Below are 23,647 nucleotides of genomic sequence, written 5' to 3'. Positions count from 1 at the left end.
CTCAGTCCCACATTGGAAGTGGTCACCGTTCACGCCGGAGTCTGCAGGTGCCGCCCGGCAGGCGAGGAGTCAGGCGAGGCCCAAAGTCCTCCGTCAGCCCCAGGCCTCCCCTGGGCTGCTCCTCCAGCCCCTCGAGCTCAGATCTTGAGAGACCCCCGTCCCTCTGGCCTCACACTGCCGGGGTTCTGTCCCCCCAGGCCCCCACCATGGTCCTCTGAGACCGCCAAGAGCCTCCCCCCCCGCCCCCCCCCCCCCCCCCCGCTAGCCCCAGGCTCAAGCGAATTTATGGAAATTTCGGCCTTTTCTCCCCCTTTGACATTTGCAGACTGTCCAGAGACTGGGGAAAGAGAAGCGTCTACAGTGTTGGCTGTCAATCACTGCAGCCCCAGCCTGCAGCGGGGATCCCCATAGGTCAGAGGTCACCGTCACTCAAGTCACCCTGTGCGCTGCCAACCAGGCGTCTGGCGTTTGAGGCTCGGTCCTGCCTCTCCCACCAGTTGGTGGGTGCCCCACACACGGCACTCCCACGAGGCAGCCCTCGCAGGGGGAGCGGCGTGTGGACCCCGGGGAGCCCCAAGCAGGCGCAGTCACCAGGGCGCTCCTGGTAGGTGGATGACCCTGCCAGGTGTGAATACCTGAGCAAGAAAGGCACTGCCCGGGGGCCAGAGAGCACCTTGGGGACCACAGGGCCTCACCACAGAGAGTTGGAAGTCAAAAGGAACGAGGACCCTCGGGGACAGACAGATGTCCGCATGCTAACTGCAGGTGGGAAGACCTGGCCATGGCTCACCCTCACCCTGCCTTGGGGACTGTTGCTGCTGGAAGGGACCTTGTCCACTGTCCCACAGTAGGGAGTTACCAGTTCTAGGGAAGACTTGTCTGACAGAGCCAGCCCCCCTCCCACCCCCCTGGCCGCTGAGGGCATCCCCTCTCTCTGCTGCAGGGCCTGACCAGCAGTTTCCTCCCCCTGGAAGGTCCTCTCTGCTTGGCTGCTCAAGCCTTCCCTGAACCCCCGGCAGGAAACTGTCCCTCTGATTATTCTTGCGAGCAGCGCCTTCGGTAAACCCCCTGACCTCTGATTCCTGGTGTGTCAGACTGGGCGCTCCATGAGGGGAGGGCCCAGTGGACTGAGACCTGTCCCCAGATTTGGCCAGGCCTGGGGAGACACGGGGGAATGGAACTGGTGTGACAGCCCACACTTCTGTCCCCCTCCTCTGCACTCTGTGCCACAATAGTGACCTCCTCCCCAACCTCTACTTGTTAAAGCCATCTGCAGCCTCCTGCCCCCCCACAGGCTGGACCCTCTGGGCAGGGGCAGGGAAGGGAGGGGCCTGCCAGGACCCCCGCTGCCAGCCTTCTGTTAGGGAAAAAAGAGGACAGGGAAGTGTCATGCTCTTGAGCACAGAAGGAAGGGGCCACATCAGCAACACCCTTGTCAGTAAGGGAGACATTGCTTGGAGAAGAGATGCAGGAGCGCCCAGGGCAGCCGTGGGCGGAGGCTTCCAGCCGGTGTGCCCAACCTCGGGGTGCTCCCGCACCCCGAGGCTTCCAGCCCAAGGCCCAGGGGTTTGCCTCCGTGTCCAGACGACCCGAAGCACCAGTTAGGGGCGGTGGGCAGCTAGGTGTGGGGAGGAGAGGAGCTCGGAATAGGTCTCCTCGGAGGAAGCGTGTCCACCCCTGTGAGTTGCAGATCCTCCAAAATGGAGAAGCTCTTGCGGATCTGTCACTGGGACTTCGGGGGAGACCGGCGACCTCGAGGGGCCCCCAGCCCCAGCCTCGCCTTCCGCGGGACGCCCGGGACCCCCAGGTCGGCGCTGGCGCCGCGGGTGCCGGCGGCCCGGAGGCGCGGTCGGGGAGACCAGCGCGGCCGGGGAGACCAGCGCGGCCGGGGCGGGGCGAGGCGGGCGGAGGCGGCGCCTAGAAAAGGCGGCGCGGGCCGGTGCGGGCGGCTGGCGGCGGGGCAGGGCCGGCGGGAGCGCGGCCAGGCGAGGCCGGGGCGCGGTAGCGCGGGCCGCGGGGCGCCAGGCCTGAGCCGGGCGCGCTGGAGGAGCCCGAGGAGCCGCGGCCCGCGCCCCGCGCCCCGGACATGGTGGGCCACCTGCATCTGCGGGGCATGGAGGGCAGCCCGAGGGAGCAGAGCCACGAGGGCCTGCTGGACAGCCCCGACTCGGGGCTGCCCCCCAGCCCCAGCCCCAGCCCGCCCTTCTACGCGCTGGCGCCCGGCATCCTCGACGCCCGCGCCGGGGGCGCCTCCTCGGAGCCCCCCGGAGCCAGCGAGGCCGGAGCGGTAAGGACGCGCCCTCGAGCCGGGTGGGCGAGGGGGCGGGACCGGCTTCCTTCCTCCTGAGCGCCGCAGGTGGGGACAGGGGCCCCGGTGGGGTGATCCAGCCTGACCCCAGACCTGCTCCCTCGCAGGCCTCCCTCCAGCGTCAGGGGAAAGGGTCCCGAGGTTGGCTGCCTGGGATGGGCTTAGCCGGACGCCCAGGATGCAGGACGTCCCTGCCCCTGCCTGGGCTGCCTGTGGACCGGGCAGTGCCAGCGCGAACCTATTTTTTTCTAACCAAACCCAGACAGAAACCCTCCTTCCCGGGAGGCTGAGGTGTTGACGTGGAGCTGGGGCCGCCCGGGGAAGGCTGGAGCCCCAGGTCGGCAGGGCCAGGTCTGGCTCCTGCCAGACCCAGCTTAGCTTCCTGCCGCAGGGGTAGGAACCCAGCTTGGCGGCTGGACCCACACTGGATTGCTGGGACAGTGCGGGCAGAGCGGGCACCAGCACAACTTGAGGAAATGGCCTGCCAAAGGGAGGGGAGGTTGCTGCCAGTCCAGTGCTCAGGGGTGCCATCTGTCACCTCCAACCTCTGTTCTGCAGGGTGGGTAGTAGCACCGCTCCGCTCTGTTGGCCCGGGATGCTGACCTGGTACCCCACCAGGCCTCTCCCTGCCTCTCCCTGGCAGCGGGCACTTCACTGGCCTCTCTTGCTCTTTCCCTGAGTGGCCCCCAAGGGGGGTCTTTAAAGTAGACTCAGCACCCCCCCCCCGCCCACTCCCAGGCATCCTGGTTGCACTGATGTAGGGCACAGCTCCCACAGTGGGATTTTTAAAATCCCTCTGGTGACTTCAATGTGCGGCACCGTTTGGGAACCAGAGTCGTGCAGTGAACTTGAACTTTGTTCTGTCTTTCGGGGGCTGGGGTAGAAGGGGCACTGGGGATCTCCAGGAATTGATGAAGGGATGAGGCTCTTTGCAGGGAGCTCGGTCTCACTGCCCCACAGTCCCACTTCAGCCTTGGCACGTCACTCAGCGGGGACTCAGGCTGCACATGTGGGAGTAAGTCCCTGTGGTGTCTTCCATGGGGAGGGGACAGAGGTGGGCCTTCTCCTTGATGCCTGGTGTGACCCAGGCACCCTCTCCCCAGGGCCTTCCTGCTCCCTCTGCCTTCCAGGCCCAGCCCGTGGTGACCACAAGAATGGCCGAGCTTGCTATTTTTTCCTTTTCTTGCTAAACCAGATGCCAGGTGTGGAGTGGCGCTTCCCTGGTCTTTTGGCTGCAAATTAAAGCCTGGGGCCCCTTCTGTACCAGTAATGAACCCTAGCAATTGGGCAGCCCTTGCTCCGGGCCAGGTGCTGACCCCAACCCTGGACCTGCATCATCTCCGGAACCTTCTCAGCATTCCTGGGAGTGGATGCCCTCCTTTTGTTCCCATTTTTACAGAGGGGACCCTGAGGCACAGAGAAAGTGAGAAACTTGCAGAACTTCACAGAAGGCTGTGCTGGGCTGGAGCCACCCGGGAGCCTGACTCCAGGGTCCACCCCTGGAGCCCGAGGTCCCCCTGCCTTTTCACGGTGTAGCTAATTAATTACCTCTTAAAATTTCTCAATAGAAAGACCAATGCGCCTACAGGTTTGAGAAGTTGCATTTAATAAAAAGAGAGGAAGTGGTTGCCATGGGCAACCCCCTCAGCCTCTGGGCTCCCCAGCAGATGTGGCCCCACCCACCACCCTGTGCCCAACCACGGGGCCCACACCTCCTGGTCACTGGAATTGCTGATCGGTGCTCCATAGTACCCCACTCGCTGGTGGCTCCCAGGCCTTCCCAGGCGCAGATGTGGGCAGACTATCTGCTGCTGGGTTCCCCTTGAGGAGGAAGGCACCAAGACCGCCCTGTGTCCCAGTTGACTGTCCCAGGTGCCCAGGGAGGAGGTGGTGAGCCAGCCAGGTTCCTCTGCATCCCCTCGGCCCTGTGTCACTCCACACAGGGCTGGTATCCGGTTACTGGCACTGCCTGCCTGATCCAAGCTGGTGGCCCACACCCTGGCCAGGGGAGCTGATGTCCTGTCCTAAAGCCCTGGCCACTAAGGTCCTCAGCAGCTGGTCCACTGCTTCATGGTGCTAGATGCGCCTGTTAAAGTTGACCGAGCTTCACTTCATCAGTTTCCCCACTCTGTTCCTTTGTTTGTTTTCTGGTACCAGGGACTGACCCAGGGGCACCTGACCACCAAACCATACCCCTGACCTTTATATATTTTATTTAGAGACAGGGTCTTACTGAGTTGCTTAGGGCCTGGATAAGTTGCTGAGGCTGGCTTTGAACTCAGGATCCTCCTGCCTCAGCCTCCTGAGCCCCTGGGATTATAGGCATGTCTACCTTGCCCTGCCCCTACTTTGTTTTGATAAGCTGGACTTGCCCTCTGGACAGTCCCCTGCTGATCCAGAGCTTCCAGATTGTCCCCAGCACATAGATGGCATTAGGGACCAGGCTGGGGATAAGGGGGCTCCTTCCCTTGTAGACTACGTTTTCCTGCTCATGCTGGGAGCACGGATGGGCACCTTCCTGATGACTCCCAAACCAGAGACCTGGGGCCGGTCCTGTGTCCCACCAGTTACCCACTGAGCACCTCAGTGAGCCCTGTCACCTCGGGGACATGGCAGTGCACAGGCATTCGAGGTCTCTGCCCTCAGGAACTGGCCTTCTACACGGGGTCAGGTGGAGTGACTTGCATCTCTGTGACAGAAACTGGGTCAGGTGCCACAGTTTGGGCAGGCGGCCAGGGCAGGGACACTCGACTAAACTCCACAGTGGGTTGGGACAGGACTGGAGTGCATCTCGGTGCAGGACAATGGCCAGGAGGCTGGGCGGCTGGAGCTGAGCTCCAGGGGGTGGGAGAGGCCAGGTCAGGACCTCCAGGTTGAGCTGAGGCTGAAATCAAAACCCCCGCAGGTCACTTGGTGCGGTGACTGTTCTCTTTTAAAAGGATCAGCAGCCCCCACCCCCGGGGGGTGCTGGTGCAGGGCACCTGGGGCTGAGCTCTGCGTGCCCAGGACACAGAGCTGGACCGGGGTGTCTCCCAGCTGCGTTTGGATTACTGATGTCCAGCCGGCCAGGCATGGGGCACAACACCCACAGACAGGCGCTGGAATCCCAGACGGAGTGAGCGTCCCGGTCCTCCCCCCCTGCTGCGACCTGCCTGCAGAGCTGCGGGTGCCAGGCTGGCTGAGGAGCCGGGAGGACCATGGGGCCGATGCCCGTCTCCCCACATCCCCGAGAGCACTTTGGGAATTGGCCCGTCCTGTCTTACCATCCTCGGGGAGACTGCAGGGGGCACTTGGGATCTGGCTCTGAGCTCTCTGGGGTGCACGGCTCCCCCGAGGCAGCCAAGCACCGACACACCCTGGAGGTGACGGGGGAGCTGCCACCCCCTCTCCGACTCGGAGGTGAGAGTCCTTTCACCTTGGGTTCCTCCGGCTGCTGGTGGCCTGGTGTCACCAGGTGCTCCTGTGCACACGGCGTTCTTTCCCAACCGTCTCTCCTCAGGGGTGCACTGAGGGTTCCCCAGAGGACGAGGCGTTGGCTGTCCCCATCCCAGCCATAGAGAGCGAGCGACCTGTGGGTCAGACTAGGGGGAAAGCTGGCGGGGCTGGCGCCCTTCCCACCCTTGAAGATCTCTCAGTCACCACTTGGGTCCTGACTGTCACACTCAGGACCCCTGGGTCCCCTCATCCATCCATTTGTGGCCTGTGATGGCCAGGCCAGGTGTGACAGGAGAGGCCCAGGGAACAGGGAGTCAGGACCGAAGTGGGAAGACAGAGGTGCCAGTGAGCTCTGCCTCCCTGTGACCAAGAGGCCTGACCAGGACAGCACAGAGGAGGAAACGTTTGATCCGGGCTCCCGGTGTCGGAGGCTCTGTCCATGGTGGCCGGCTCCACTGCCGTGGCCTGGGTGAGGCAGGACATCGTGGTGGGGGTGGGGGGAGCAGCTCAGGATGTGGCACCAGGAAGCAGGGAGAGCTGTGCTCACCAGGGACAGAACATGAGTTCCACAGGCACCTGCAGTGACCCCTTCCTCCAGCCACACCCTGCCTGCCCACAGGTAGCTGTACCAGAGGGACACCCACGGATTAGGTTAAGGCTCCCACCCCCGGTCATGTCACCTCTGAACATTCTTGCCCTGTCTCACGACGAGCCTTGGGGGGTCACCTCACATCTAAACCAAAACAGATGGCCCATGAGTGGACAAATGAACGCAGATGGGAAGACAGATAAAGGGATGGATGGGTGGATAGATGGGTGAGTAGATGAATGGACAGATGGAATGGACAGATTAACAGGTGAATGGATGAATGGACAGATGGGTGGGTGGGTGGATGGATGGATGGATGGACAAATGGATGGATGGGTGGATGGATAGTGGGTGGATGGGTGGATAGTGGGTGGATGAATGGGTGGGTAGGTGGATGGATGGACTGGTGGATGGGAAGACTAAGACAGGAATCAGCCTGCCCCATGGCCCCAGTAGGCTCACAGGGGGGCCCTGGCCAGCGCAGGTGTCAGAGCCTGCTCAGGGGGAAGAGAACCAGGTGTATTGGACCCAGGTGGGAGGAACTGTTTGCAGGAAGGGACACTGTGAAGACGGAGGGGAGGAGAATGGACACTGGCGCCTCCTTTCAGCTTCTTCCCCGGGGAACTGGCGTCCTTCAGGAGGTCAGCCGCGTCCCTGACCGTCCAGCTCCCTGCAGCAGGCTCTCCTGTCTGAAGCTCGGTTTTATCGGTGGCTTTAGTGTGAAAAGAAGACCGACAGGTCACACCCTGTGGGTGCCCTGGGACGAGGATGTGGGCAGGAGCCACTGTCATGGGAACGATGTCACTGACAGGGCCTGGCCTGACTCTCCGGGCAGGTGTGGTCAGTCCTCCCGGCCTCCTGGCTGGGGGCGACCCCTGAACCAGCGACACTGTCTAGGCTGTATCTGAACCGCAGGGTGCTGCCGCCGTTCCCCTTGGTGGCAGCAGGTGACGCGCACTGTCTTTGGTGCGGGAAGCGGGCTGTGGTCTTGCAGCCGCCTGGCCACTCCCTTACCTCTGGAAATGGCCCTGCTCTGAGTCTTCAGGGAGACTCTGCCCAAGCCCTTTGACCCAGAAGGTGACCCTGGGGCCCTGGGCTGGTGGCCCACCTCTGGCCGGCAGACCCTGCGGGTGCCCATCCTGCTGCCCCGGCTGCTGCCACAGAGTGCCCCATGCTCATGGCCCCCGGGGCCACCAGGTCTGACTCGGGCGGCAGGGCCAAGCTCCTGAGGGCTGCAACGGAGCAGGTGTCCCACGCATGTCCTGGCTCCTGGTGGCTGCTGGCCGTCCTTGGCCTGTAGGTGCACCAAGCCTGTCTCTAAATAAAATTCAAGAAATAGGGCTGGGGACGCGGCTCAGGGGTTACCCCATCCCCCAAAACAAATACCTTCCACAGCATGCCAAGCATGTCACAGTTGATCCCTGCAGCCACGAAGCCATCCTGCCTGAGCAAGGCCACTCGAGCCCTTGCCGAGGCTGCATGTGGCTTGGGTGAGGCCAGGGCCTCTGGCCGGGCAGGGCTGTCATTTTGTGGCCTGGTTATGTCCCCTGCTGGCTGTGGCCCACGGCCTGGGCACGGCGGCCGGGCTAAAGCTCCATAGCCCTGCGTGTGCTTGGACTCCCAGCCACCTGCGCTCTTGTTCTGGGCTGCGGGGGGGCACCCAAGTCACCAGGCCAGGGCACTGGCCCTCAGCCATGTCCCTGGGGCCTGCTCTCTTTCTGACCTCCCTGGGGCCCAGGGGGAGGGCAGGCCTGGCTGGCCCAGCCTGGAGCAGGCAGCTGGGACCAGGGTCTGAGCCAGCTGCAAGGGTCCCTTCAGGGGACAGTGGGGGTGGAGGCAGGAAGGTGGCACTGGGGGAGGGGAGAGGGGCCAGCGTCTGGCTGCTGGCCATTTGTTCCTCCCTGTCCCTGCACCCAGTGCTGCCTTGGGATGCAGACCCACCAGGGAGCTGGCCAGTCTGGGCCCCATGCCTCTCACACAGCCCCTCAGTGCCACCGTGGGTCCTCACGATGGCACTGCCTCCCGTTGTGAATGACCAAGGCCCGCTCAGTGGGTGACAGCCAAGGAGCTCAGCAGATTCTCTTCAGGACAGAATAACCTGGCTGGGGACAGGGCGCCTGGGCAGGGGCCGGGCTGGGCCTGTCCAGGAGCTTTGGTGCCGCAGCCAGGGAGCAGGGCCCAGCAGGCAGCCCGGGGGTGCATCCCCACCCTGTGTGGGCCCAACTCTGTGCTCCAGGGGACCGTGACCATCCCCGAGGGGTGTCCCATTCCAGGGTGGCTGGCTGTCCTGCTGGGGCCTCAGTGTGCCTTCCTGGTCCACTCTGCCTGCTGGCCGGGCGGGTCCAGGGGCCCAGCTGATGGGCCGCTCCGCGCACACTCCCCCGAGGCCCCGTGTCTGCCCTTCTCCTCTTGGGGACGGTCCCTGGAGTCCTGAGTGAGGACTTCGGGAGCCGTCTGGCCAGCCGGGCCCCCAGCCTGCGCCCGGTTTTCACCGGCTTCTCGTATCTTGATGGCGGCCTCCGGTGTGGGCAGGTCCCAGATGTTTTTCCAGTGGGGCCCCTTGGAAGGCGGTGCTCAGAGCTCGGCCCCGGGCCCAGCCTGTGAATCGAGCCTTGTCTCCCGGCCTGGCAGCAAGTGGGGGAGACCCGGCCGGCGGGAGGTGGCTGTCCTCACCCAGCCTGCTGCAGCCGCACCAGAGGCACCAGAGGCTTGGGAACGGAACGGCCAGTCGCGGCTGACCATGGTGTGACCGTCTGTGGGGGAATCCGCAGCGAGGCCCAGGGAGCCGCGGCTCCGCCTGCACCTCCAACGCCTCTGAACCCCGTTCACGCCCCACGCCAGCCTGGCCCCTGCCCCCTCTCCTGGGGCCACATGGGGCCACTCCCTCTTGCAGGAGGACAGCCCTGGGAGGTGCTGTTCCTTTGGCCACCACACAGGCCCCAGCACGCAGCAGGTGCCCAGCGAGCACCTCGTGTTTGTGCAATGCCCCGCAGTGGGGAGGCCATGGCTCCCACCTTACAGCCGTGGCTGGGCCCTGACTTCACGGGAGCCGTGGTGACCCGTCGGCCTCTATAGCCCCGGGGTGGGCACCAGTCAGGAAGGCAGAAGCCTGGAGGAACAGGGTGCCCATGGCCTGGTGTCCCCTCTTCATGCAGGGATGGTGTCTTGTCTTCACCCTGTGCTGGACACTGCCCGTGTGGGAAAGAGATGTCACTCCCTGCCCGTGGGGCGGCCATGGGGGCGTCGGGGGGCAGACTGCAGCAAACCCAGGACTAAGTGCGTGTACACCTGGCCCTGGCTGGCTTGTGACAGGGCAGGCGCGGGCAGTGGCTGCTGTGGCAGTGTCCCCCGTGTCTGTAGCATGCCCCGCCCAGGGCCGAGAGGCTGCTTGCTAGTGGGCTTGTGGCTGACCCGTCCTGGGCAAGAGCGTTTCCTCCCCCAGAAGGTTCTTCCCACACCAAGGGCAGGGGACAGCCGGTCCCCAGGGGCCAGCTGTCATAAGGAGGACCAACTCTGTTGGGTCCACACTCCCGGGCTCCCATGCGATGAGGTGAGGCCAGTCGCAGCTGACCATGGTGTAACTGATCCATAAAAGTGGAACGAGGCAGCGTCATGGAGGACTCCCAGCAACGAATGGACAGGGTTCTTGGGGAACAGTGTGGGAGGGGAAAGGAGGCCCTGAGTCTGAGTCTGGTGAAGACCCCTTCAAGTGGAAAGAACAGGGAAGGAGACAGTTTGGCTTCATGCTGGGCGGCAGGCACAGGGTCTGTATTTTAAGAATCAATCTGGGGCAGGATGTGCAGCTTCAGGCATGGTTTGATCCAGGCAACCACACATGTGGGCAAGACTAAATATTTCACCGTCTTTGATTTCAGTTCTTCTTGGTGTTGCTTCATTCTCCGATGGGGGCAAGTTGCTCATTCACCCTCTGTCTGCTTCATCACTTGGGGTCTTCTCTGGCAGAAAACCTAGGTAGCCCTCTCATTGGTCACATATGGGCCACAGGCCATGGCTAAAGCTAACCTGGTCCTGGGGAAGACACAGGCTCTTTCTGGGAGAGGTGGATGCGGGTAGGCAAAACCAGGGCGTCACTGCCCAAGACTTCCCGCTGGTCTCCTGTGCCTATCTCAGTGCTGGGGGCTCCCCTGTGTCTTCCCCGGCAGATGAAGCCCAGACACCTATTCAGGGGGTCCCTACCCCTCTGGAGCCTGCTGCAGCCTCAGGTGGAACCAGGGACACTTGGTCTCCGAGGAACACTGTTCCCGGTCCTCATAGGGTGTCACCCACAGGGCGCCCAAGAGTTGTTGTTCCCGTCCTGCAGGCCTCTGAGCCTGGTACTGGGGCTTGCTGGGGCCTGGGTGGCAGTGGGAACGTTACTGTGTCCCTTTTCTGAGATGTCCAGGAATGGGGTGCAGGCTGAAGGGTAGGTCCAGGTGGGTGTGCTAGGGCAGAGGGACACTGGGGTGACTTCTCGGCAGAGCCCACAATGCAGCTTCCAGACCAAGCCAGGCTGGAAGGGGTCCGGTGGCCAGACTGTGCCCAGCAGGGAGCTGAGGTCCAGCCACAGGGCTGTGCGGCCCCTGCCCATGAACCTCCCACAGCCCTCTGCCCCCCTGCAGAACCCCCCGGCCCCCGAGATGAGGCCCCGGATGCTGCCGGTGTTCTTTGGGGAGAGCATCAAGGTGGACCCGGAGCCCACGCATGAAATCTGGTGAGTGGGTCACAGCCTGGTGGGGCAGGGGCGCTGGCCCTGGCCGGGGTGGGGTGGGTCCAGGCCAGCCTGGGGTTTTGCAGGCCCCTCCCTCTGAGTGCTGCCCCCTGCCCATGGCCCCTCCTGGAGCCTGTGCTTCTGGCTCAATTCCAAGACGTCTAGAAGGGCAACTGGGGCTGGGGTCAGTCACTGAGGCTGTCACTCCTCTGGGGGCCCCAGGGGACCTTCTGGGACATCTTTGATAAACTCATTGGAAGTTGTGCGAACACCTCGCCCTGTGCCCAGCAGGCCCCAGATTGGGTGTCTTCCTGCCTCCCTTCTTCCAGAGGCATGAGAGAGGGCAGGTCCCACCTTGCCCTGTAACCCTATTCAGGGACACTCCCCCATGACAACAGCTTTGTTGTCAAAACCAGTAAGTCCAGTGTCCTCGAATTCTATCCTCAGCCCCAATCACGCCGGTTCATGCCAGTCCAGGATCCACGCAGGCTCGTGTGTGGCGTTGGGTTGTCCCCTCCTGGGGCAGCCCCTCGGCCTGCCTGTGACCTTCTCCTGATCTCGGCCTGGCTGGTCCAGGGGTCCTTGGGTTGGGGACGCGGGGGCCGCCTCCTGGCTCACGCCTCCCTCCCGCCCCCAGCTGCAGCTCTGAGGTCCAGTTCTCCTCCGAGAGGCGCTTCCGCGACAAGGTGTTCTACGCGCCGGTGCCCACCGTCACGGCCTACAGCGAGACCATCGTGGCGGCGCCCAACTGCACGTGGCGCAGCTACCGCAGCCAGCTGACCCTGGAGCCGCGCCCGCGCGCCCTGCGCTTCCGCAGCACCACCATCATCTTCCCCAAGCGCGCGCGCAACTCCTTCCGCACCACCCTGCGCTGCAGCCTGGGCCGCGCGCGCCGCTCCTTCACGGCCAGCGTGCAGCTGCGGCTCTGCGCCCCGCCGGCGCCCTAGGCCGCCGGCAGCCCGCGCCCCGCACCAGCCCGACCCGCGACACCAGCCTCCAGCCGCGCAGGAGTACGTGGCGGCCCCTCCAGGGAGGGAGGGGCCAGCCACCTGGCTGTCCTTGCGGGGCACAGAGGTGTCCCCGACCGCGCAGGCGTCGCTCTGGGGCTGTGTGAGGGCACAGCGGTGCCACCCACGCCCGCCCCGCCCCTGGAGAGGGCGCTTTCCAACATGGGCCTCTCAGCGGTGCAGCCCACGTGGCCAGTGGCCCTGAGACCAGAGGGCTGGGCCCAGCCCAGCACCAGCTCTGGAGGCCATTGAGCTGGAGGTAGCTGAGGCCAGCGCTAAGGCCGAGGCTGGTGCTGGTTCCGTGGGGTGGGGCGCCCTAGAATGTGCCTTGAGCCGCTGCCATCCAGGGTCCTGTGGCCGCCAGTGTGGACAGTCCAGGGCCCTACCTGCCAAGGAGGCCTTTAGCCTCCACACCCTGAGCCTCACTGCAGGGAGGCCCCTGCCAGCACCTGGCGCACCACCAACGCCCTCAGCGGTGGGACTTTGGGACCTCAAAGCCATCTGCCAGGTGCCAGGGGGAGGCTTCAAGCTCCTGGGAACGTCCTGAGCCCTACCCGAGGCCAGTCTGGACTCCAGGCTGGAGCGTTGCTGTCTGCTTAAGGAGAAACCGTGGGCCTTGTCCATTCCTGGCGAGGCTCCAGCTGACCACATGATTCTGAAAGCCAGGAGCCCAGCCAGGCGTGTTCTGCTCCCACTCCCTGGGACGCCTCAGGTGGCATGGGGCCACGCCTGGGCCACTGAGCCCACATCCCAGAGGCCCCTGCTGTGGTCACTGAGATGTCCCCCTGAACCTTCCTCCCCCAGACCTGAAGGCACCCAGTGGCTGGGCGGCTGGCTGGCTGCTGCTCCCCTGGGAACCCCCAGGAGTGGAGGGGAAGGGCCTCTGGGGCTGCAGCCCCCCCCCCCAGGAGCCAGGAGGGGCACCGGGAGGCGAAGCCAAGCGACTGATGTATTTTTATATATCTATGCAGACAGCGTGTCCCAAGGTACCTCCCTGATTGATAACTTAAGTCAATTGATCATCGGAATAAAACGTGCAAACCCCAAGGGGCTTCCTCTACTGTGTCTGAGACCCTCCGGCACCGCTGGGGTAGGGAAGGGGAAGCCAGGTGTCCCTGGGTCAACTCTTCCCTGGCCCCACCCAGTTTCTCGGGGACCCTACTCCTGGGGGACAGGAAGCAAGTTCACCCCTATCCTGCTGACAGCCAGCCTCAGTGTCACCCCCAACAGATGCAGAGGCCAGTTCCCCCCTGGGCGGGCAGCCTAGGAGTCCTTTATTTTGCAGTGCTGGCAGCTGACCCCTGGGCCAAGAGCTCTGGCACACAGCCGCGCTGGGTCTGGGATAGGCTGTCCTCCGTGGCTCGTCCAGGAGTCCCATGTCCACGGTTCCTGGGAGCTTCACCCCACCCCTCCCACTGGGTTGGTTAAATGCATAAGACGCAGGTGGCATTTTTGGAAAACCAGAAAATGACCTCTCTGAGCAACAGCTGGCCCTTTCTTAGAAACTCTGGGTCCCCCAACTTGGCTGGTATCTGGTCACCTGGTCTCCAAACGGTCCCCAGCTGAGCCTCACCTGAGCCTGTCCCACACAGGGTTGCCTCAACCCCTCTCTCCCCAAGACTGCCCCCCCCCCCGGGAGGGCATCCTGGCTGCACCCAGCAAGCCCCGGGGCCTGGGGGCCTCCGGTCCACTCCCACACCAGGCCTTCTCCCGCAGAGCCCCGTGCCTTTCCTGTAGTCACCTGCTCAGACTCGGAGGCAGAGGCCAGGTCCCAGGTGAGGGTCTAGCTCCAATCTTGGGCACCATACCCACCGTCATAGAGGGGGCTCCAGACAACCCCCCAGCCCCGCTCCAGACCTGGGGTTCCCTACTCTCCATGTGGGGCAGGAATCTCATTTCTGCCAACTTCCCAATGTCCTAGAATACGGTGACATTTGCCCACAGCTGTCCTCTATGAAGCACTTTCTAATTTTCTGTTGTTTGGAGGTTGCAAGAGGTTTGGAGCAAAATACAGGGTCAGGAGGGGAAGAGATGAGCTCTACTCCACCCCCGGGGGTTCTGCCTGGTGTGATGGGCACAGCCTGCCCTGTACTGAGAGGACGTGAGGGGGGCGGTGAGTTCAAGGACATAATGCCCTATTGGGTTTTGAAGTGTGCCTAGGAGTTTTCCTGGGAGACGAAGGTGAGGGGAACTGCATAAGTCTGCATTTTAAAGATGGAGTGAGGAAGAGTCCAGCGGGGGTGGGGGTGGGGTGGAATGGCCTCCGGCTGGATGCAGCCGAGAGATAGCTGTCAACCAGGTGGCACCAGATCACTCCTCGTCCTGCCAACACACCCTGTGGTGGGTTGGGCCACCGTCCTTCAGAGAAGGCAGATAGAGATGCCCCGTGGCTGGCCTCTAGTCTGTCCCCACACAGCTCTGACTGCAGCCGAGGGAGATGCCATGGGGTCCTGGAGGCTCCACAAGGGAGGAGCCAACCCCCCGGCAGCTGGTGTGGCCAGCTGGGCCTGACCCATCTGGACTCCTGCAGGGGGCTGGTGTGTGCGGAGGAAGAGGGACAGGGAGCCCACACTGCCACCTGCCTGCCACCTTGGTACTATAGCTGGGGAGCAGGCTGACCCCTGTCGGGAGGCGTTGGGATCCTCTCTCTGGGGTGGACGCCACACCTGGCGGCCAGGCCTGCATGGGTCTGAGGCCCTCAGGTCCCCACCACAGCTGTGGCCGAACCTGAGCCGGGCACTGAAGGCTGGGGTTGACAACAGAGGCTGGGCAGGGATGACGATTTCTCTTCAGGGGACCTAGGCTCTCCTCTGTGGTCCCCCAAGGCCCTGCGAGGGTTGGTCTCTGTGGGGCCAAATGGGAGGCTGGAGTCAGGAACCGGCACAGGCCTGGCCGTCCTCCCCCCGGGGAGCCTGTCGGAGCCTCGGAAGCGGCTCTCTAGCTGCATGACCCCTGACCCAGGCCAGACACGGCGGCCCTGCTAACCAGCCACTGGGCCAGGTGGGCCTCCTTCTGGGGACAGGGGGCCATCTGTCCCCAAGTGGGCTGAGGCTAGCATCCTGGGGTGCTTGGGCCTCGGAGGCCGAGGGAGAGGGCTGGCTGGGCAGGAGGATCAGAGCCACCCCTTGGCAGACACTGCCGAGGTGCTCACCCTCTCAGCCCGCCCTGGGCTTCCCTGGCTGTCCTCTGCCCACATGCCTGGTCAGTCCTGGGGCAGGGTGGCTGGGCAGGGCTCCGAGGAGGCCAAAGGAAAGAGCAGGAGGTGGGCAGAAGCCAGGCTTGGCCGAGGAAGATCGGCGCTGTGGCTGGTTCAGGCTGAATCTGCAAAGGTGGGCAGCTGCTGACCAGGAGCTGGCGGCTGCCCCCCTCTACCCGGGGTTGGAAGTGAGCGTGGGGAAGGTTGCCCACTCCTTAGCACCAATGCAGTGGGCAGGTGTGACAGGAAGACCTAAGGACCAACAGCCATAGGGGACCTGTCACCACAGCTGACGTCTGGACATAACAACCAAGGTGTGGGTGCTGGGCACCTCCTCCAGGGGTCACCCTGGTGTGAACACTCGACACCTGTGCGGTGGGCAAGTGCCACGCGCCTTCACCACGTGACGGCACCTGATGTGACTTTTCAATGCCCTGAGGATGACACCCTTCCCTTGCCTTTCTCATGGCAAAGGGTGAGTCAAAGGGGACACTCCTAGTGTCCCTTGGCCCACAGTTGCGCGCCCTCCTGGCTGCCCCGTCCAAAGCAGAGAAGACACTTCTGTATCGAGTATGATTCGCTTTTTAATTAGAACAACGTGTGTAAATGACAGAAGGCCACCACCATGCGCAGATGGTGGCCACAGAACACGCATCAAACTCGTTCTGCCCAAGGAAGGGAGGGATGGAGGGCGTGGCGGCTGTGAGCCGGCGGCCCGCCCCGGGTCCCGTGGACGAGGGGTCACCGGTGGTCGGCCTGCACGCTCCCCAACGTAAGCGGAGATCGAAAGCACAGCAGCATAATACTGGGTGAGTCCTTCCTCGCATAAAACATCTGAATTAATTCATCGAAGGTATCAAAAATATACCCTGTAAACCAACACGTTGCCCCGCCCCCCGCCCCCCGGCGGGCAGGAGGGCCACGTCCAGGTCCTGTGGTTCTGCTGCCCCAGGCCGCGCCCAGCCCTCTCGTCCCCCGCCTGGTCTGACGTGGTTCCCAGCAGTCTTGTGGGGCAGCCTGTGGGGACTGACAGAGCGCTGCAGGCTGGACAGTGCCCGTCCGTCTGTCCCGAGCGCTAAGCGGGATGGGGGCGGGGGCTAGCTCAGTTTAGACTTTGGTTCCAAATGGAGAAAGGGGAGGCAGTGGCATAGAGGCGCCTGGTCATCCTCTTTCAGGTCCCTGGTCACCCCGGCTGCGTGCTTGTGGTCACCATGCGCTCACTGTGTCCCCTCCCCAGCCTGCTGCCCTCCCCTCCCCTCCCGAGCACCAGGTGAACGTGCCCTGAGTACGGTCACTGTGCAGGGCCAGCCGGGGTGGGGGGTCTTAGTTAAGGCTTTAGACAGGCAGGATGCCAGCTCCGGGTGGACAGACGGACGGACGGACGGACGCGCGGGCAGACTCGGGGCTCCTTCCTTGGTGGGGTGCGTTGCAGCCACCTGTCTGCCTCCTGGGCCGTCTTGCTGCAGGCAGGGACCTGCACCGTGCCCACCGGCTCACTCGCTGTCGGAGAGCGTCTCGTACTGCGAGCACAGGAGCGGCTTGGGCTCCTCCTCCCAGGCGTGGTGGGGGCCGGCGAGGGGCCCACTGCCCGCAGGGAAGCCGGGCGGGGGCGGGGAAGCCATGGCACCCGCCTGCAGCCGCACGAATAGGGGGTTGTAGGGGAAAGGCGTGGAACCTGCGGCAAAGACAGGCAGCTGCTCAGGAGGCCCAGCCACTGCCCTGGACTAGGCCTTCCACTGTCTGCCCTCGGCTCCACACTCCTGACCCCCAGGCCTCTACCTCGCTCACCTGGATGGCAGCAGTGACCTGTGCCCCACAGTCTGCTCCCCTGAGGCCCGGGACCCCTCCGGCACCCCCAGACCACCCATTCCCTACTCAAGGCCTGCAGCACTCCCCGGGGGCCACAGGGGGATGTCCAGCTCCATCGTGGCCTGCCAAGCCCCGTGCCACACTCGCTCCCACAGCCTGGTCTGGCTTCCCTGGCAGCCCCAGTCACACTGTGTCCTAGCCTGTGTCCGTCAGCCACCAGGACGCAGCTGGCCATGGGGCCGACCGACGCCCACCTGCGGATGAGGGCCGGTCCTCCCACACACGGTTGGTGAGTGGCGTCCGGCGGTTGCAATCTCCCTCCGAGTGCACCGAGGAGACAGAAGGTGGCCGGTCCCCGGACGCCAGGCCCGGGGCAGGGGACTTGGCTTTTCGACTGCTGGGTCTGCCAGAGACCTTGGCTTTCCCACCACCACCTACAAGGGGACAAAGTGGGAAGGGTTGTGTTGGACACTGGAGATGACACATGCTGCAGAGGGTGGGGGTGACATCCTGCCCAGGGGAAGCCACCTGCTTCTGGGTCCTCCGAGGAGAGGCCAGGAGCACAATGACTCCCTGCTTCCAGGAGGCCAAGGTCGACCAGATGGCCAGACTCAGTAAGGGCCTGCAACTTGGGGATCAGTCTTCACTGAGGCCAGGCTGCTGGCCCCTCAGGCTGCCCTGCACCTCCCCACACCCTGGGGCTAGAACTCTGGGCAGGAAGCCTCTGCTGGACTCTGAACATTGCCCAGAATGGCACTGGGGCTGGGTGGGCTGCAGGCCTCTGCCAAGAAGCCGGACCCTGAGGCCAGGCCTGACCCTAAGAGCCCAGAACCTCCTGGAGCCTACCTCAGTGTCCAGGTTGGACACTGAGCCCAAGGCCCCCGCTCGGCTCCCTGCTGAGTAAAGCAGGTCCTAACAGGGCAGGGAGCTGGCCCTCAGGCTCTTGGGCACATTAGGAATGTGGGTCTCCCTTCAGCCCCAGGGCCATCAGGCCACATGCAGGGGACCTGGCTGCTGACCCCACTGTCCACGCAGCACAGGTAGGTCCTCCCTGCAGCCTGGTCTCCCCAGGGAGACGTGAGCTGGGCGCGGGCACGGGCAGAGGCCCAGCGGGGGCGGGGGCAGCCGTGGGCAGCAGTGAGCGTCCGAGAAGCAGCAGGCCCGGGCCTTGTGGGCACTGGGTGCCGCAACCCCAGGTGCCAGCCCAGCTGCAGATCAGCAAATTCCAGAGACATCAAATGCGCACAAAATAGTCACAAGCTCCAAAGCTCAAGGGGGGCTCAGAGGATTAACGACACAGGGACAGGACAGAGGGGCGGGGGGCCTGCAGACCTGGCGAGGCGAGCGTGTGGTCGCTCCGTCCGTCAACAGCGGTTATGGGCATAGCGGCAGCGGGCAGGCTGGCACTGGCATTCAGAGGGTTAAAAGCATTGGCGCCGAGTGGCGGGGGCTCTTCCCACTGATCATATTTACCCATGAGTGCCTTTCTAATAATGGCCTCCAGCCCCATGTTGGTGCTGGCGTGCTCCTGCACGGCCGGACTTCTAGAGGTCATAAGGCCTGGGGGAGACAGACAGACGCACACAGAGGGCGGCCACACACGGGGCGGCCGGGGAGAGACACGTGAGCATGTTTTTGCAAAGCAACGCCCTCCACCTCCCGCTCCTCCTGCAGGGTGAGGTGCCTCCGGCGCCCAGGCAGGCCAGGCTGGCAGGGCAGACAGTCCTCGGCCTCGGCTAGCTGGGCTGCTTTGCTGTGACTCCCAGTGGCCCTAAGAGGAAAGGTGGGGCTGGGAAGGGCGGGGCCGCGGGGACACTGGTGGAGCCAGAGCTGGAGGACAGAGGATGGGGTGGGGCGGGGAGACCCGGCCTGGGGTCTGGGTGGTGGGACTGAAGGGACCTAGGGAGGGAAGTGACTGGTTGTCCTCCCTGTGCCCTTCCCCTGAGAGGCCTGGGGCCCGCTGTCCCTGCTGATGCCCCCAGCTGGGCCTGACTCTGCCCGCTCCCCTCTCCCCACCCAGAGCCAGAGAAAGAAGGGCAAAGACGGGTGCGAGGAGAGGGGGCGCGAGGTGAGGGGTCATAGCCATGCAGTTATGTGCGTGCGGGGACAGGGTGGAGCTGGGGACAACTGCGGACGGCCCGGCCACCCCACTGGCACGGCCCCCCATGGGACACAATGGCCACCAACACATGGGGCCCGGCGAGCCGGCCATGGAGACCCTCTGTGCGGTCCCGCTGGGCCTCCTCTCGAGCCACAGGCCTCCCCCTCCCTCATTCACGCGGCCACCTGGGCCTCTGCATCCACCTGGGGCCTCTCTGCAGGCCCTTGCAGGCACCTCTGTCCTCGGCATTTTGCTTCCAAAAATTTCCGAGGAACCCCCAGCGCAGGACAGACAGGGCTTCGGCTGCCCTTCACTGGTCTTACTACCTCACGGCTTCCTGAGGGGCTTCCTAAGGTCGGAGCCAAGGGGCCACTTTTAAAGCCCCCGCTCCTGGGGCAGCAGATGGCTGTTCACCTCCCTGTCCTTCCCTGTCCTTCAAGGGCACTGGCCGCTGGGACCCCTTGCAGCCCTTAAAAGGCTACTGGGCCTCCCAGTCAGAGTCAGGGCCCAGTGCAGCCAGTCAGGCCATCTGCCAAGGTGAAGCCTGGTACCAGGGACCAGGGCCTGGGGAAAGTTGGTTTTATGGACTAAACTGCTTTTAAGAAACAACAACAAAAAAATAATCATGAGAATGTTTTTAAAACCCTGGTACAGTCTGCATTGTCGGCTCCGATGCTCCACACCTATGCGCCCGCTACACCCCACCAACGGCCATGTCTAACCATCTGCTGCTGCAACCCTTGTCCCCTCGGGCCTGGGGCATGAGTCTCTAGCAGGGGCAGATGGGCACGGTCCCGGGGACCATCCTCTGGAGGCCCCAATGAGCCCCTGGTAACATCCAACACTGTCCTCTGCTCACCACAGTCTAAGGCTCTAGGCCACCAAGAAGATCAGCACAGCTCCCCTGCCCTGGGGAGGGTGATACCAGGCAAATGCAGGAACCAACCCCACAGACCCCAGCTCCTCAGCCGGCAGGGGGTCACCCCAGTCTGCCCTAGGCTCAGCCACTGCTCGGAGGTACTTCACCAAAGCCCCACCCCTCTGCCTTCCACAGGGACAACTGCGGACGGCCCAGCCACCCTGCTGGCATGGCCCCCAGTGGAACTCGGACAGGGCCCCACTAGAGGCTGGGGTGGGTGAGTGGTGAGTCTACCCAACAAAATATCATAAGGAGTCTCAAATTTCAGTGTAAAAACACATGTGAGCTTCACACCCAACAATTCATACGTGTGCATTTGATTTGGCAAAAGTCCATCCATCGTCCCCCGCCGTACCCCCGCTTGAATTCGTGAGTAAACTGGAGGCTCGAGCCATGGAAAGTGCCCACCAAGACCCCAGGGCTTTGCTCCTTGCCTGGGCCCACACCTGGTCCAGGCGCTGCAGCCTCCACCAGAGAAACCCATCTCCGGGCACCACCCACCAGCACTCACTGAGCTCATGGGACCGTGACCTTGAACTCCAAAGACACCTCATTGCAGCCATAGCTCGAGTGCCTGCTGTGGGACTCTGGACCTCACGGCAGTGGGGGGGACTGGGAAGAGGGTCACCCCTGAACTAGGAAAGGCTCTTGGTCCCCACGCAGCAGCTGGGGTGGAGGTTGGGTGGGGAGGTGGGCAGCCAGCGGCCAGCGCAGGGTGTGTTACCTGCTCCAGTGATGGCAGGCATATTGAAGATCTCCGTCCCAGGCTGGCCGATGTCTGCAGTGGGACAACAAGGTGGGTGAGGCTGTTGTCCTGGAGATGGTCACTCACACCTGTCCCCTGGCTGCATGGTCTGGCAATACCCTGGGACCATGCTCCTCAGACAGGCTGCAGGTCTGGGGTGGCAGTGACACCCTGCACTCCCAGGGAGCACCCTGGGGCTGGGCTGGGGCCCCAGGACACCACATTGCCAGCCAGGTCTGGAGGGACTGGCCTCGGTGAAGGTCGGTTTCCTCTCCAGCCCCAGAAGGGGAGAGGCCCCGGCCGGGCATCTGCAGAGGGGGCTTCGAGGTCCTCTGCACTAAGTGCGGGACTCCCATAGCACTCAAGGGGGCACTGCCACCCAGCCCCCGTGGGTGGAACCGGCCCTGGTGCCCCGCACCGCTCCTGCCATCGCATCTGGTGCTGCTGGGCGCCTGCAGAAGGACCTGCAGACAGGACTTCCCAGGGTCCTTGAAGGGGGGCCCCAGGAGGGGTCAGCAGTGCTGGGCTTGGCCTCACCGGGGCCCACTACAGGGCGGCCGGGCTCCCTTACTGTATTCCGGCTCGTTCCGGTTGTGCGTGCTCAGCTTCTTGTTGATTTCCTGCTTCTTGGACTTGACCATGGCCGAGTTGCTCTCAGTCAGCTTGCTGAAGAAGGCCGGTGGCTGGCTGGTGTTGCCTGGGGACTTGGAGCCCGTCCTGCAGCAAGGGTCAGATACCCATCAGCGGCCTGCCCACAACCTGCACCTCCCACGCCCCCTTGGCTGTTCCTGGGTCCCTGGGCTCAGGCCCAGGTATTCCCCGCTGCAGAGGGGCTGCCTGAACCTCTGACTGGCCCACTGCACTTAGCCCGCCTTCCAGGTCCTCACAGGCCTGGTCTGAGCTGAGACCCCAGCTCAGGGCACAGGAACTGCCACCCTAGTCCCCCAGTGAGGGCACACATCCCACCCCCCAGGTTTGTGGCATTTGCTTGGCAGGCCTGAGGTCACTCAGCCTAGCCTGCTGACCCCCACTGGCAGGGACCAGCAGAGGACAAGGCTGGGGGAGGGGCCAAGTCACAATCTTGGAGGGGCCCTGCGCTGCCAGGGTACCTGGGCTCTGCCGGCTCCCCGTCCCGATACAGCAGGGGGTACACGGCACTCCGGAGGTGCCCTGACTCTGACATGCCCTCTGGTGGGGACACAGGTTCAATGCCATCCTCGGTGCTCAGGACTGACGTCTTGCTTGGCTCTGGAGACCTGGGTGAAGGGAGGGTCCCAGCTGTGGTTAGCACATCCCTAAAGTGACACCCCTGGCCCCAGTCTCCACTCTGGCAGTCGGGATGCGCTTTCCGTGAGTGGCCCGGCAACAGAGTCCATCACCAGCAACCTCTGCTCCTGAGCCACACAGAGCAGGTCCTGGGCTGGGTCTGGCCGCAGGCCAATGTGTCTTGACCTCTCCTCTGACCCTGGTGGCACCCATGCGCTGCTCCCCAGAGACACCTGCTGTCTGCCTCACTTGCAAGGCATGCCCCCTGGGGGCCACCTGCCACCACGGAGCCCCGGAGCCCTTGGTGGGAGTGTGTACAGGCCTGTGGTCACATGCGTGTGCTGGGGGCAGGTCCCAGGAGCCAGTGACCACTTCCCCAAGCCTCGTCTCCTCACCTGTCAAGGGGCGCAATGTCCCTGCGTCCAGGGGTACAGGGAGGCTCCCAGTCCCCCCACGCGGTAGACCATTGGCCAGGTACCCACAGCCCCCACCCCATGCTCACCTCTTGCCCCCTTCGCTGTGGGGGGAGCCGCGGGCTGGGGCGCCGTGGTCTGGGGGTGGGAGGTAGAGATCACTAGGTGGGCGGCGCAGGTCCAGGACGGGGCAGCTGGCTCCGGGGAAGGAGTAGAGGGGGGCGGGCAGGGGTGCGCTGAGCTGCTGCGGGTGGTGCCTGGTGTAGTCCTGCGTGATCACCTCCTGCAGGCGGGTCAGGGGTTAGGAGGCCCTCCACCAGCCCCTCCAGATGTGCCAGGGGCTGGCTGTGCTCAGTGCTCAGCTTCCTGGGGCTCTGGACCTGCCCCACTGCCTCTGGGATCTCGCCCCGTTGGCCACCCCACCAGGACTGAAGGGCCATGGGACCTCCCCGCTCCCTGGGCCTGGCTCCCACCCCAGGTGCAGAGGGCAGAGTACAGGTAGTTACACTGATGTGCTGTGCCAAGGTGACCACCCGCTGGTGACCTTTGACCCCAGGGGCAGTCTGGAGCAATGGGCTGGAGGCAGGCTGGCTTTCAGGCAGCGGCCGCAGGTGTGGGAGGTGGGTAGCCTCAGGGCCGAGCTTCGTGGGGCCTGTGGGCAGAGTCCAGTCAGCCAGGGGCGGGGGCACCTGGGGCCAGCTGAGGAACAGGCCAGGGCTGTTCCTGTCTTGTGAGTGGGACCCACCTGGCTGCTTGTGCCGCAGCTCGGCCTCCAGGTGGCTCTTGTCCAGCTCCTCTAGGTGCTTGGGGAGCCCCTTGTCATGGGTCAGGCTGGGCGAACTCACTGGGCTGACGGGCTCCACCCCATCGGGGCTGTACCCACCGTGGTACCCTGCAGGAGGCAGCTGGACTCAGGGTGCAGGCTGCTGACTGGGGTCCAAGGGGAGGGGGCCTGGGGCAGGGTGGAGGCCTGAGCCAGGGACCTGGGGTTGAGGGAGATAACCCCCCACTTGGGGGATCTACAGGGACCAGTGGACACGCAGACAGACCAAAGTAAGAGCCAGACAGCAGATGCAGAGAGGCAGGAGAGGGAGAGTCAGACTCAGGGCAGGACAGAGGGGACGGGGCAGGAGCGTGGGGCAGAGCATGGG

The 23,647-nt window shown here is 64.0% G+C and overlaps 2 protein-coding genes across 18 annotated transcripts in view; one reads left to right on the top strand and one right to left on the bottom strand.

The window, feature by feature from the left end:
• Window positions 1-2,086: 2,086 nt before the first annotated feature.
• Rflna (refilin A) lies at window positions 2,087-11,987 on the top strand. 2 transcript variants are annotated; one of them, XM_077796828.1, is made up of 4 exons: window positions 2,087-2,273; window positions 10,584-10,597; window positions 10,952-11,043; window positions 11,678-11,987. In XM_077796828.1, exons 1-4 carry the CDS (start codon window positions 2,087-2,089, stop codon window positions 11,985-11,987), a joined length of 603 nt encoding a protein of 200 aa, XP_077652954.1. The 2 variants fall into 2 exon arrangements, with proteins under 2 accessions (XP_077652954.1, XP_077652953.1); XM_077796827.1 differs by lacking the exon at window positions 10,584-10,597 and having other exon boundaries at window positions 2,087-2,287; window positions 10,934-11,043.
• Window positions 11,988-15,821: 3,834 nt separating this feature from the next.
• The window catches only part of Ncor2 (nuclear receptor corepressor 2), a 138,499-nt gene continuing 130,673 nt past the window's right edge, over window positions 15,822-23,647 (bottom strand). For 13 of the 16 annotated variants that reach the window (XM_077796068.1, XM_026402985.2, XM_077796075.1 and 10 more), the window contains 9 exons: window positions 23,242-23,388; window positions 23,003-23,148; window positions 22,586-22,779; window positions 21,927-22,073; window positions 21,389-21,534; window positions 20,797-20,850; window positions 18,385-18,612; window positions 17,307-17,486; window positions 15,822-16,918 (listed from right to left, as the gene is read on the bottom strand). In XM_077796068.1, coding sequence (XP_077652194.1) covers window positions 16,737-16,918; window positions 17,307-17,486; window positions 18,385-18,612; window positions 20,797-20,850; window positions 21,389-21,534; window positions 21,927-22,073; window positions 22,586-22,779; window positions 23,003-23,148; window positions 23,242-23,388 — 1,424 coding nt within the window. In that variant the 3' untranslated portion in view covers window positions 15,822-16,736. The remainder of the gene's footprint in view (window positions 16,919-17,306; window positions 17,487-18,384; window positions 18,613-20,796; window positions 20,851-21,388; window positions 21,535-21,926; window positions 22,074-22,585; window positions 22,780-23,002; window positions 23,149-23,241; window positions 23,389-23,647) is intronic. The other 3 variants (XM_026402991.2, XM_026402994.2, XM_026402993.2) reach the window with 2 other exon arrangements.

Source organism: Urocitellus parryii, chromosome 3, assembly GCF_045843805.1.
Source record: "Urocitellus parryii isolate mUroPar1 chromosome 3, mUroPar1.hap1, whole genome shotgun sequence".
NCBI classification, from domain to species: Eukaryota; Metazoa; Chordata; class Mammalia; order Rodentia; family Sciuridae; genus Urocitellus; species Urocitellus parryii.
Note: the sequence above shows the minus strand (reverse complement) of the source record. Positions and strands in the feature narration are given on the sequence as shown.